The sequence below is a fragment of the Bombina bombina genome, chromosome 12 (assembly GCF_027579735.1).
Source record: "Bombina bombina isolate aBomBom1 chromosome 12, aBomBom1.pri, whole genome shotgun sequence".
Lineage (NCBI taxonomy): Eukaryota > Metazoa > Chordata > Amphibia > Anura > Bombinatoridae > Bombina > Bombina bombina.
This window is the reverse complement of record NC_069510.1, coordinates 36,270,631-36,284,860: the sequence shown is the minus strand read 5'-3', so window position 1 is coordinate 36,284,860 and position 14,230 is coordinate 36,270,631. Positions and strand designations below refer to the sequence as shown.

General features: G+C 42.8%; 1 protein-coding gene across 1 annotated transcript in view; it reads left to right on the top strand.

The window, feature by feature from the left end:
* The window catches only part of LOC128643189 (ficolin-2-like), a 56,731-nt gene that overhangs the window by 39,624 nt on the left and 2,877 nt on the right, over positions 1-14,230 (top strand). The window contains exon 6 of the mRNA XM_053696163.1: positions 4,397-4,526. Coding sequence (XP_053552138.1) covers positions 4,397-4,526 — 130 coding nt within the window. The remainder of the gene's footprint in view (positions 1-4,396; positions 4,527-14,230) is intronic.

The window sequence follows — 14,230 nt, the reverse complement described above, 5'->3', positions numbered from 1 at the left end:
TGTAACACACATAGCAGTGTTTTACCCCCCTTATGACTGCCAGTTACACCTATAGCAGTGTTTTACCCCCCTTATGACTGCCAGTAAAACCTAAGACAGTGATGTTTTTATCCTTCTTTGCTGACAGTAACACACAGATATGTATATGTGCAGTGTAACTTATTTCTGGGCCCTATTTGTAATATATAGAGAAATAAGAGGCCTTAACAATTTAGCTATGGGGGCACTGAATTAAAGCTGGACATTTAAGTGTCCATTATTTATGTATAGATTTTCTGGACAGCCTACTAAAATCCTGGACTGCCCAGCTTAATACTGGACATCTGGCAAGTGGCAACCCTAGCCAGCAGTGGCTGAACTGGCCAAGAGCAAAAGTAAAGCTTATATACCTATTGACTGATGCAAGAAACAATCAATCGGGGGCGTGTCCAACCACCGACTAAGATGGCTGCTGTTAGATAATGCTCCACCTTGCAGTTGCTATAAACGGCTGTTTATTCTTTCTGTGACCTGCGGATCTGACTCTTTTTGGAAGATCTGAGACTACAACAAATCAAGGATTAGATCAATCTAACTTGTTTAGACCAACGAGAACAAGCAGACCTGATTAGAGAAGGTACGCCATAGGGGCCTTGGATCGGCCTAGACCTTCTCTCATCCTTCTATATTATACTGATATCTCAGTCTAACCAGCCAGTTGTGCTGAAGATAATTTATATTATTGATGTAATATGCTTTGTAAATGAACAGTATTGTCTATTGCTGTAATTTGCCCCCACGGGCTGGGGTCCTATTTGTGTGATTATTTTGTAGTGTTATTTTTTTTCCCTCAATAAAAAAAAAAAATAGCAAAAAAAAAAAGAATCAATCAACCAACAAGGGCATACTGGATCATTATTGAATCGTATAAATGTGAAGCTTTTCCTGCCTTTAAAGTAACCATTGTAACGGAGGATGATCACATTTTTTCTGATTCCTTTTATTCATTAATTTATTGACTCATTAAAAAGACCATTTGTTTGCCGTATTTCTGATGAATGCAAGCAAATGATGTAACTTGATTAATTTGAGCTTTCTTTCCAAAAAATATGCAGAACACTGCATGATTTAAAGGGACAGTCTAGTCAAAATTAAACTTTCATGATCCGGATAGGGCATGAAATTTTAAATAACTTTCTAATTTACTTTTATCATCAAATTTGCCTTGTTCTCTTATTCTTAGTTGAAAGCTAAACCTAAGTAGGCTCATATGCTAATATTTAAGCCCTTGAAGGCCGTCTCTTATCTGAATGCATTTCAGGGCGTTAGTTCATGTGTGGCATATAGATAACATTGTGCTCACACCCTTGGCACCGATTGGCTAAACTGCAAGTCTGTCAAAAGAACTGATATAAGGGGGCAGTCTGCAGAGGCTTAGATACAAGGTAATCACAGAGGTAAAAAGTATATTAATATAACCAAGTTGGTTGTGCAAAACTGGGGAATGGGTAATAAAGGGATTATCTATTTTTTAAACAATAATAATTCTGGAGTAGACTGTCCCTTTAATCTCCTTCTTGGATTTAACAAACAGTGAGACATAAAACTGCAGTAAAAAAGTGTTCTCTTGCGTTTGAACATTTTTTATTGCATTATTGCTTGCCTCTGCCTATGAGTTTAACTTCCACAAAGGGGTTAAACACAAACATTTAGCTCCAGAGCAGAAATGCACTGCTAATCAAGAGCTGAACGTGAGGCTGTGGGCCAATCATTAGTCACATATGTTTGTAGCCAACTAGCCACCAATTAGCAGCCTGTGTCCTGTACTAAATACTCAGATCTCAAAGCCTTGTCTCTTTAAATAAATATGACTGTGGGAGTTGTCTCTATGAGCCAACAAACACTGATACTACAGTATCAGCTTAAAGAGACATGAAACACAAATGTTTATTTCATTTCCAAAATGTACTTCTATTGTCAAATTTGCTTCATTTTCCTTGTATCCTATGTTGAAATAGCAGCAATGCAGTACTAGGATCTAGTTGAACACATCGGGTGATCCAATGATCCAATATAAGTACAGCCACCAATAAGCAGCTAGCTCCCAGTAGTGCATTGCTAATCCTGAGCCTACCTAGGTATGCTTTTAAAAATGGATACCAAAAGAATAAAGCAAATTAGATATTATATGTGAATTGGAAAGTTGCTTAAAATGGTATGCTCTAAATTAATTATGAAAGGAAAAGTGTGGGTTTCATACAATATTTGACTTCCTGTTAATTTCAGAAAAAATTGAAACAGACTTTTTATGCAAAATGATATAAAAGAGTGAAGGGAACAAATAATATGATATAAACTAGAGGTATATTTAGGGATTTAATAAAGATCAGGCTGAGAGTATTTTTCACAAAAAGAGCAGCACCAGAACAAGAGGGTATTATCTCAGGCCGGAAGATAGTGGTTTAAAGATTCAATAGGGGAAGCATTTCTATACAGAAACGGTAGCTGATTCATGGAATAGTCTTCTTTTAGTGGCAGTAATGCAAGAAAGTCTGAGAAATGCAAAAAGTTATCATAAGATATAACCCTTGTGGTATGGATGATAATATGGGGCCGATTTATCAATGTCTGGCGGACATGATACGCTGTATCGTATCATGTTCACCAGACATCGCTGAATTTAACATTGCACAAGCAGTTCTGGTGAACTACTTGTGCAATGCCACCCCTGCAGATTCGCGTACAATCGGATGCTAGCAGGGGGTGTCAATCAACCCGATCGCATCTGATCGGGTTGATTGCTGACGCTGCTCAGAGGCGGCGGACCAGATAAGGAGCAGCGGTCTTAAGACCGCTGCTTCTTAACTGCTGTTTTCGGCGAGCCTGAAGGCTCGCACGGAAACAGGGGGATCAGGGGCCATTCGGCCCTTGATAATTCGGCCCCTATATGTTTATCAACTGCACTTATTATAGATAAAGATCATGCTTCACCGTTCTGGGTGGGATCATGCTACGGATGCTGGGGCCCCCACACTGCAGTTGAGAAGGTATGCTGCAGTCTCCTTCCCTATTGCTAGCTGGAATTGCAGGTGTCAGTGACGTCCCCACATATGTCTGTAATGATATCGGCACTACGGAACGTTGCAGCGCTATACAAATAAATTATAATAATGCTAAATAATAATATCACAGGGAGCCACAGATGGAATTTCCTTGTTACTGAACTTGTAGGGTGGAACTTTTAAAGCCCTCATCTCTCAGACCATTTGCCCCTGTAAAATGAAGGTTGTCACCATAAATATGACAGCAACCTGCAGACGCACTGATGGTGCTGTTTTCCCTGAGTGTGATGTTGCTATAGAAACAAGGGGAAGAAGAGCACTGAGAGAGTTAAAGAGTAGCTGTGTGAAAATGTGATCATAATATTATTTTATTTTGAATCATTATCTTCCATTAGTGACCATCCCTCTATCCCGAGGCGCTTCTGTTCTATAGGATCGTTTTCTGTTAAAAAATTATTACAATAGCGCATTTATTAGAACTTTATCAACAATACTGCACCCATAAAATGCAATATAATATAGAAAGTGGAAAAAAGAAGGGCGACTCCTAGTGCAGAGCAGTATGATGGATGTACCCCGTAAATTGATCCCAGGTGAAGAGGTACTCACAATTTGAAGCGCACATGAAAGTGCAAATATCGCCTACTGGGTATATTGCAGTGACCCGGTGCACATATAGGTATCAATGGTGTATATGGAAAGGCCAAATATATCCTTTGGTGATGGATAAAAACCGCCGTATAAGAACAGGAGACTCCAGGTATTTAAAAAGTAAAAAACTTTATATGATAATAATAATATAAAAAAATAGAAATTGCAGTGTACAATAATAAAATGTATGTATGAAACAAATCAGTATAACACGCTACGCGTTTCTCGGCGTTAACCACGCCATTTCCTCAGGCTAGTATTGTACATGGAGTCATGAACCACTTTTAAGGGCATTATAGTAAAAAAATACATGCTGTAATCCATAAGAGTATGTAATTGTAAGACTATTGTCAATGCACTACTGTGTGTTAAACCCCCGCAAAGGAGTTAAACACACAATAGAAATACCACTCGGGCCTTCAGAACACTGCAGGTCCTTAGTGGAAACTTCTCTTGAGCCAATCATCAGCGCTACGTCCACATCTGAGCCATGATTCTAGCGCTGCTGATTGGGTCCTTTTAACACCTTTGCAGGGTTAAACACACAGTCATGTAGGCCCATAGTCTTAAAATGACATTCTCTAACAGATTACAGCATTTCATTTGACTATAATGGCCCTTTGAACCCCTTGCAGAGAAATACATAGAGCACACTAATGAATATGTGTTAAATAGGCAGATCCTAACCTTTCTGCTTACTGCAGGTCTTCCAGAGACGTTGGGACGGTTCTGTAGACTTTCTGCGTGGCTGGAATTCCTATAAGACAGGATTTGGCAGCCGTTTAAATGAGTTCTGGTTGGGGAACGACAATATTCACAAGATAACATCAGCTGGTAAAGTATTTTTGTTGTTTCTCCCTCTTCTTTACATTACAAAACTCTTCATTCACTAGATATCTATAGACATTTTTATTTTTAAACTGTGGGTATCACGTGAACCTTATATGACTCATATTGTGAAGAACAGAGACTCCTTATAACGTGAATTGTATTTCGGTTTACGTTAATAGAGAGGGTTGTGCAGTTTACCCGAGCTCCTCATTTAATTTCTTCCTAGTTTTTAAATGAACCAAATGTCACTTTAAGGATCATGCTATCCCACAAGTAAAAGAAGAGATTCTCCTCTTTTGCAATACAAGACACCTTCCGTGCCTTCTTTCTTTTATTAGTCTAAACATGTGACTTCTCATTTGAAACAGGAGTTTTTCCTCCTGTGGTGTCAATGTGGCAGCAAAGCCAAGTGCTCTCCCCCTTTCTTCTTATAACAGACCCCATGCTGAAGGTTTTCTCCGCAGCAGCGCACTACCTTGTGGGATTAGAAGCAGGACTAGACTGTGCCCCTGGGACTTGAGATTACCCTTCCATTAGAGGCTGTAGATATACATATTTGAAAACATTTAGGTTATGTATCAGGGAAGTGTGAAAATTCAGATAAAAACAAGCTTTTATAACTCTATATATTTTTTATTGCAAAATATTATTTGAAAAAAAAATTCAGAATGCAGAGTAGACAGTGACAAAACACCAAAATGAAAATATGTGATTTATGACTGAGAATATGTTAGCAGTAAAAAAAAAAAAAAAAAGTACATGGCAGCTTGCATTAATTAGCAATAAAACATAATTGATGCTTACCTGAAAAATTATTTCATGGTGGTGAGAGTCTACAAGTCTTGACATATGGAATTAGACCCCAGTCCACCAGGAGGAAGGAAAAATTACCATAAAACAAAGAACTTTCAATCCCCCACTTTTCTGTTCACCCCAGTCTAACATACAGCCAAACAAAAGAGGATAACAAAAAAAGTAGGAAAAAAACAAAGCAGAAAAAAATTAGGCGCATGCTAGAACCGCTGTCATTGATACAAAATGGAAAATAGAGTGGGTCCTGTGGACTCTAACCACTATGAAGGAAATTAATTTATCAGGTAATCGTAAATTTGTTTCACAATACCAAAAAAGTGTGGAACAAAAGACAGGCAGGTACATCACTGACAAAACATAACAGCCTGGAAAACTTTCTTTCCAAAAGCAGCCTCTGAAGAGACAAAAACATCAAAATGGTTATTTCAGAAAAGTATGAAGAGAAGACCAAGTAGCAGCTTTGCAAATCTGTTCAAATAAACATTGAGCTGTAATATAAGGTGGATGAGATTTTCCTGCCTCCAAGTAAGCTTTATGGGGTAGATTTATCAAGCAGCGGATGCTGCAATCTACCCACGTAGTTTCAGGTTCCCCTGAAACATAAGTTAAAGGGACAGTATACACTCATTTTCATATAACTGCATGTAATAGCCACTACTATAAAGAATAATATGCACAGATACTGAAATAAAAATCCAGTATAAAACTGTTTAAAAACTTACTTAGAAGCTGTCAGTTTGGCTCTGTTGAAAAGGTAGCTGGAAAGCCCACTGCAAGTGGCAAATAAGACACTCCCCCCTCCCCCCTCCCCCTTCTTTTGCATATGAAAAGACCCTTTACACAAACAGGAGCAAGCTGGAGTAGGTAGTCAAGCGTATTCACATAAAACTTTGGGGCTTGGTTAGGAGTCTGAAAATCAGAGCAATGTTATTTAAAAATAAGCAAAACTATACATTAATTTAAAAAAAAAAACTTTATGGGCTATATAAATAGATTATCTACAAAACATTTATGCAAAGAAAAAATGAGTGTATAATGTCCCTTTAAGAAGCAGCGGTCTTAAGACCGCTGCTCCTCAACTTGTCCGCCACCTCTGAGGTGGCGGACAGCAATCATCCCGATCGGATATGATCTGGATGATTGACACCCCTGCTAGCGGCCGATTGGCCACGAATGTGCAGGGGCGGTATTGCACAAGCATTTCCCACTAAATGCTTGTGCAATGATAAATGCTGACAGCGTGTGCTGTCTGCATTTATCGTTGTCGGGCAGACATGATCAGCTACAGTGGATTATGCCCACCCGACACATGATAAATCGGCCCCTATGAATCAACTGCCTTTTCCTGATGGAAAACAAGATAAGGAGATTTACAAGATAATAAAGTTTCAAAACTCGTCTGGCTGAGGAGATAGCCATAAGAAACAACACTTTCCATGACAAGAGTTGAATATCCAGACTATGGGTAGATTTATTAATGGTTGAGCGGACATGATTCGCTGTAGCGAATCATGCCTACTCAACCTCGCTAAATGCTGACAGCATACGCTGTCGTCATTTAACATTGCACAAGCATTTCTGGTGAAATGCTTGTGCAATGCTGCTCCCTGCTCACTGACAGCCAATCGTCTGCTAGCAGGAGCCGTCAATCATTTTGATCTCTGCTTTTTAACTTACATTTCAGGCGGACCTGAAATGATGGGGCTTCGATGCAGCTTCTGCTGCTTAATAAATTGACCCCTATGCATTAGTATAAAAGGAAGAAGTTTTTTAGTTCAAAACTAAATTGAGATTCCAAGGAGGAGACTGGCCTCAACAAGAGCCGAACAAACAGCTTAAAAATCTGTTCATTTCCCAAGTTTCTTGTGACACAACACCAAAAAAGAGGAAATAAGACCCTGCAATGAACTGGCTAATAAACCTTTATCTAACCCATGAAGAAACTGAAGGATTCTTGGAATTCAGAAACGTTCCCAATGAAAACTTTTTTTGTCACACTAAGAAAGAAAAACCTTCCACACCTTTGTTATAAATCTTTCTATTTACATGTTTCTTTGTTTAAATAAGAGTATTGGTGACAGAACCACAGTGTCAGATTCGTCAGGAAACCCCTCTAAATATTTGGTGGATCTCAACTGCAGACACTAAATACAAGCTGTGTATACTTAAATAAACTATCCTGTAGTATGACCTTGTTTCTTTGTTACAGGAGAGAGAGTAACAGTCCTGTATTCCTTGTTTGAGGTTAACTAGACAGCTCTTAGGAAGTTAAGTTGATATGGTATTTTATATCAGTTATAGCAGTCTTTAAATAGAACTTAGTATGTAGATTGAGGTTGACTTGGTTTTAAGTTCATATAGGAACGTATATTAAATTAACGTCAGGGTGAGTGAAATCCCAAGTAGTGTATACAGAGCCAAAATGCTCAATTGAGGGAGAGGTGCTTCTGCAGCAGCGGCTGTGCTGTGTGTCAGTGGGTGTGTTGCCATGCGCCAATCAGATTCGTGGATCTGCTGACAGGCAGAGTGCGAGAGCGCAGAATGTCCTGAGGCTGAGTATGCTGTGAGCGGGGATTACCCGCAAAGCGTTCCGGTTGCAGATTGTGTCAGATCCCTGTTAGCGGGTAGAGGATATTTCCAATTCAGGATAAAGTACCGGTGAGTAGATACATGAGCCGGTATGAGACCGGGAGCTTCTTTGGTAAATGGCCCAGAGTACGTGAGCTGGTGTGAGTCCGGGAGGTTCTTTAGAATTAGCCAGGTAACTGCTGTTAAATAAGCTGTGGTCACGGCTAAATCTTAGAAAGAGTCTGAGCAATAACAGCTTGATAAAGTTATCCGGTTAGGACTTAGGAGTATGTCTTATTGTAGAGATAGCCAGGAGGTTCAGATTTAGCTTCCTCTCACATGGAGATTCAGTGTAGGTCTAAACATTAATCGGCAGGTGGAAGGGGAAGGAGCAGGTTTAAGTAAGGTGGAATTAAAGGAATAGCTCCGAACCCTGACACAGAGAAACCTCTCTAGAGGAGAAAAAGGCGTTTAATTTACAAACAGTCAAAATTAGCGCTTTGAGATCTGGAGGTAAGAAAGGACATTGAGACAAAAGATTGCTTCTTGATCGAAGAGTCTATGGTGGAGACCTGGACATCTGAATCAGATCTGAAAACCAGGTTCTGTGTGGCCCAGCTGGTGCAATTAGAATTACTTAAGAATTCTTTTGCTTAGTCACTTAGGCTCTTGTTGACTCCGGTGCTGCGGGCTATTTCATTGACAGTGCTTTTGTATCAAAGCACTCCATTCCTGTTTTGCCTCGGTCCGTTCCGCTTGCTATTGAGGCCATTGATGACAGGCCCCTTCAGCCCGCACTCGTTACTCACGAAACTGCTCCGTTATCCATGGCTGTTGGGGCTCTCCATTTTGAAACCCTCCAGTTCCAGGTGATAAACTCTCCACATCTTCCGGTTGTTCTGGGTTATCCCTGGCTCCAAAAGCACAATCCTAGTCTCGACTGGCGCAGGTCCAAAATTTTGTTGTGGTCTCCACAATGTATTTCAACTTGTCTTCGGAAATCAGTTAAAGTCTTGTGCACTTCTTCGGTATCTCAATTGCCAGAGGAGTACCGAGAGTTCCTAGATGTTTTTGACAAGGTGCGTGCCGGTAAGTTGCCTCCTCACCGGTCTTACGATTGTGCCATAGACCTGCAAACCAGAGCCATTCCTCCTCGGGTCCGGGTTTACCCTCTGTCTGTTGCGGAGAATTGTGCTATGGAGGAGTATGTTGCCGATGCTCTGTCGCGGGGGATCATCCACAAATCCTGCTCTCCTGCAGGGGCTGGCTTCTTCTTTGTGAAGAAAAAGGGTGGCGAGTTAAGACCATGCATCGATTATAGGGGTCTTAATCATCTTACCATTAAGAATGCTTAACCTATTCCGCTCATTACGGAACTATTTGACTGCCTCAAGGGAGCTAAGGTCTTTACTAAACTTGATTTGAGAGAAGCGTACAATCTCGTTAGGATCAAGGAGGGCCACGAATGGAAAAAAGCATTTAACACCAGGAGAGGGCATTATGAGTATTTTGTAATGCCCTTTGGCCTATGTAATGCTCCTGCTGTTTTCCAGGAATTTATTAATGATGTCCTATGAGATATGTTGCAACAGTGTGTTATGGTGTACTTGGATGACATCCTCATACACTCACCTACACTTGAGGCTCATCGTTCTGATGTTACACGGGTTCTTCAGAGACTACGTGAGAACGGCCTGTTTTGTAAACTCGAGAAATGTGAGTTCCATCAGACCCAAGTAACCTTCCTAGGTTATGTTATCTCCGTTGCAGGGTTCTCCATGGATCCTAACAAGTTATCTGCAGTTCTGCAGTGGCCTCGCCCAGTTGGTCTTCGGTCTATTCGACATTTTTTGGCATTCGCCAATTACTATAGAAAGTTTATTAAAAAAAATTCTTCCTTGGTCAAACCTATCACAGACATGACCCGCAAAGAGAATGATCCACTCCATTGGTCACCTACTGCCATTAAGGCCTTTGATAGCCTTAAAACTGCCTTTGCTGCCGCTCCAGTTCTAGCTCATCCTAACCCTGTCCTGCCTTTTGTTCTTGCGGTCGATGCGTCTAAGACTGGAGTAGATGCCCTCTTGTCTTGTCTCAACGTCCTACGCCTGACAGTTCCTTGCATCCGTGTGGTTTCTTCTCTAAGAAATTGTCTCCAGCGGAGTGCAATTATGAAATTGGTGACAGGGAATTACTGGCCATAATTTTGGCACTCAAGGAATGGAGGCATCTTCTCGAGCGTACTAGCGTACCAGTGCTCATTCTTACTGACCACAAGAATTTAACTTATCTATCTGAAGCAAAACGTTTGTCGCCCCGACAGGCCAGGTGGGCGCTATTTTTGTCTTGGTTTAATTATGTGGTCTCCTACCTGCCTGGTTGTAAGAATGTTAGGGTTGATGCCATCTCTCGACAATTTTCCCCTCTGTCCAAGGAGGAGTCTGTACCTACTCCAGTTATACCTCCTGACCATATTTTGGCTACCATATGTACTAATTTGACTTCTCCCCTGGGGAAGGAGATCCTGGCTGCACAAACCAATGCACCTCCTGAGAAACGTAGTGGCAAGTGTTTTGTTCCTGAGAATCTTCAAACTAAACTTTTGCACACTTACCACTATTCTAAAGCCGCAGGTCACCCAGGCAAGAACCAAATGATTTGGTCTGTCACTCAACAATTCTGGTGGCCAGGTCTTCATTGTGATGTTGCTGAGTATGTTGCCTCCTGCTCAGTTTGTGCACAGAATAAGACTCCTCCACGTCTTCCTGTGGGTCTTCTTCAATCTATTGCTAATGGTGAGTGTCCTTGGACACATCTTTCCATGGACTTCATTGTCGAGCTCCCTGTTTCCAATGGCAATACTGTTATCCTTATGGTGGTTGACCATTTTCTAAAATGTCACATTGCTGTCCCTTGAAGAAGTTGCCTACCGCTCAGGAGCTTGCTTCAATTTTTTGCCCGGGAGGTCTTCCGTTTACATGGGTTACCCAAAGAGATAGTGTCGGACCGGGGTAGCCAGTTTGTCTCCAGATTTTGGCGTTCCTTTTGTGCTCAAATGGGGATCCAGCTTTCCTTCTCCTTGGCATATCACCCTCAATCCAATGGGGCTGCGGAACGGTCTAATCAAGCTCTGGAACAATTCCTCTGTTGCTATGTCTCAGATCACCAAAATAATTGGTTTGAACTGTTAGCTTGGGCAGAGTTTGCTCGCAATAGTAATAGTGCTATTAATGCTTCCTCCAAGTTATCCCCGCTCATGGCGAATTATGGGTTTCAACCATCCTTGTTGCCAGATTCATTCATGTCTCAGGGTATTCCGGCTTTGGAGGAGCATCTCCGGCAACTCTGTTCCACGTGGTTGCAGATTCAGGATTGCCTTCATCGTTCTATGCAGCGTCAAAGGTTCCAGGCTGATCGTAGGCGTCTGCCAGCGCCTTCCTACCAGGTTGGTGAGAGAGTATGGCTGTCCTCCCGCAACTTGAATCTTCATGTGCCTTCCAATAAACTGGCTCCCCGTTATGTTGGTCCTTTTGAATACTCTGACGGGACAATCCTGTGGCATGCGCTCTTGACATTTCTCCTGCAATGCGCATTGTGACGGATACCCCGGCTACCCTGACTGGGTAGCTCCACCAAACGGGTCCTGCTTCCTCACTCCCGACTGCAGCTATGTGGCTGGCAAGTGACCACAGCCTGTAGCCACCCCTGATGCCTGACAGCATCAGTACCCTGGGTCCCACCCTTTGACAGATTCCAGCTACCCAGGCTGGGTAGCTCTGCCTCAGGATCATTTCTCTGCCTGGAACAGGCTGCTATGTAGCCCAGGAAAAGTGATTTAGCTGGAGCTCACCTAAATAACTAGATAAACTAGCATTCAGGTGACACAAGAACTGATTTTAATGTAAAACATACACTCCTTTTATACACACAGCTCATCTTGATAACACAAAGGACAATCCCACAATTTTCCCGCCATTCCCGCCCCTCCAGACAGCCCAGCACCTCCATAGGAGCCACAGTCCCACATAATCCCAGTACCTAGGGGTGGTGGTTTCGGGGTGATCCCGGTAGAGCGGTGGCACTTCCAGGGTGTCATTTTAAAGCACTCAGTCCCCAGATACCCCAGTCCAAAAAGCATGATTCGTTACTTGGGACCAGAGTTACAGTCCGTTGAAGTTATTGGGTTAGGGGTGTCCAAAACCCCCAGTTCCCAAAGGAGCTCCCCTCTGATAATTGCCACAGCTCTTGTCCTCCCTATGGGCAACCAATCCCAAAAGAGCAGAGCTCTGGGGCAAAGAGCTGCTGGAGCGACCAGGGGTAAATTTAGCAGATGTTTTGCTGTCCTGTGGCCGACAGGGAGTTCCAGGAGCCTGGCCAGCCTGAGAGGACTTAGGCGGGTATCCGTTGTGAGGCGGCCGACCAGGAGTTTCAGGAGCCTGGCCAGCCTAGCAGGGTTTTCCTGGTCATAAACCATCTCTTCTCTGAACACAAAAACAAGCCAAAACAAAGCAAACAAACAGCTTCTAGAGATGGTGGTTGATCTGAGAAGCCCAAAATTACTGAGAAACAACAGGGGTGAGGTTGCAGGGGGGTGGGGGTAGCCTTAGCCATCTGGTATCCGTGACAAGCATATCCAATGTTTTTCATGTCTTCCTCTTGAAACCATTGGTTTGTAATCGGTTTAAAACTGTGTTGCCTCGTCCCCATCCTATCTTTGTTGAAAACCATGAGAATCATTATTGACTCTTGTATGTCCAGGGGCCGCGTACAGTATTTGGTTCACTGGAGGGGCTTCGGTCTGGAGCAGCGTTCATGGGTTCCCTCCTCTAATGTTCATGCTCCTGCCCTCCTCCATGCCTTCCATGCCCGTTTCCCCAATAAGCCTTTTGTCCTCCTGCGGGGGAGGGGTCGTTGAGGGGAGGGTACTGTCAGGGATTTTTCCCTGTTTTGTTTGCCATGTGCTGCTGGCAGCCATTTTACTCACCTCTCTTGCTGACTCTGGTGCATACTGTGTGATGCTGCTCATTTCCTGCACTTCCTTTTATGGCCAGACTGGTGTACATCATCCGTGTGAGACAGGATGCAGTCTCAGAATTGTGATGTCATCACTTATTATGTAAAGGGCCTCTGTTCAGTATGCTTTGCCCTTGTGTTGTCTCAGACCTGTTTGTGAGAGCTCCTGTGTATTACCTGGCTGTCTGACGTCCCTCCTGGTTACTGATCGCTGGCTTGTTCCTGACTCTGCTGTTCTCCTTGTTCCTGATTCTGGCTCGTCTGACTTCTCGCTTTGGCTCCTGACTCGGCTCGTCTGACTACCAGCTCTGGTTTTGAATCCTTCTGCATTTGTGACAAAGCCCTCTTGTGGTTCTCTTACTACCTGTCAAACTGTACCTTTAGTGTAGCCTTCTCTGGGGCCTCCTCTGCCCCGTCACCACTTTCTGTTGGGGTACAGCAAGGCTCTGTCCTCGTTCCCCTTCTCTTCTCAATCTACACATTATCATTAGGTTCCTTAATATAGTCCCACAGGTTCCAATATCATTTGTATGCCGACGACACCCAAATCTACTTCTCTGCACCAGACCTATCTCTTTCCTTGCTAACCCGTGTCACTAACTGTCTTTCCCACATCTCATCCTAGATGTCCTCTCACTACCTCAAGCTAAATCTCTCCAAAACTGAGCTTCTTATTTTCCTACCTTCTTCCAAAATCTTCACCCCCAATCTCTCTATTACTGTCGACAACATCATCATTACCCCTACCCTGCATGCCCGATGTCTTGGGGTCACATTTGACTCAGATCTTTCTTTCACTCCTCACATTCAGTCCTTGGCTAAATCCTGCCGCTTCTACCTTAAAAACATCTCTAAAATGAGACATTTCCTTACACAGGACACAACTAAGATTTTGATCCCCTCTCTCATCCTTTCCCACCTCAATTACTGCAACTCTGTCCTCTATGGTCTCCCCAGCTGCCACATAGCTCCTTTACAATCCATAATGAATGCCTCTGCCAGGCTCATCTTCCTTACACGTCACTCTTCATCTGCTGCATCTCTCTGCCAATCCCTTTACTGGCTTCCTTTTGCCTCCAGGATTAAACACAAAATTCTCACTCTGACATACAAAGCCCTCAACTGCACTGCTCCACCCTATATCTCAGACCTTGTCTCCAGCTACTCTCCCTCCCGTCTCCTTTGCTCTGCTCATGACCTCCTACTCTCCTCCTCTCTGGTTAACTCATCACTCTCCCGATTACAGGACTTCTCCAGACTGGTTCCCATCTTGTGGAACTCTCTGCCTCGCTTCACAAGACTCTCCCCTAGTT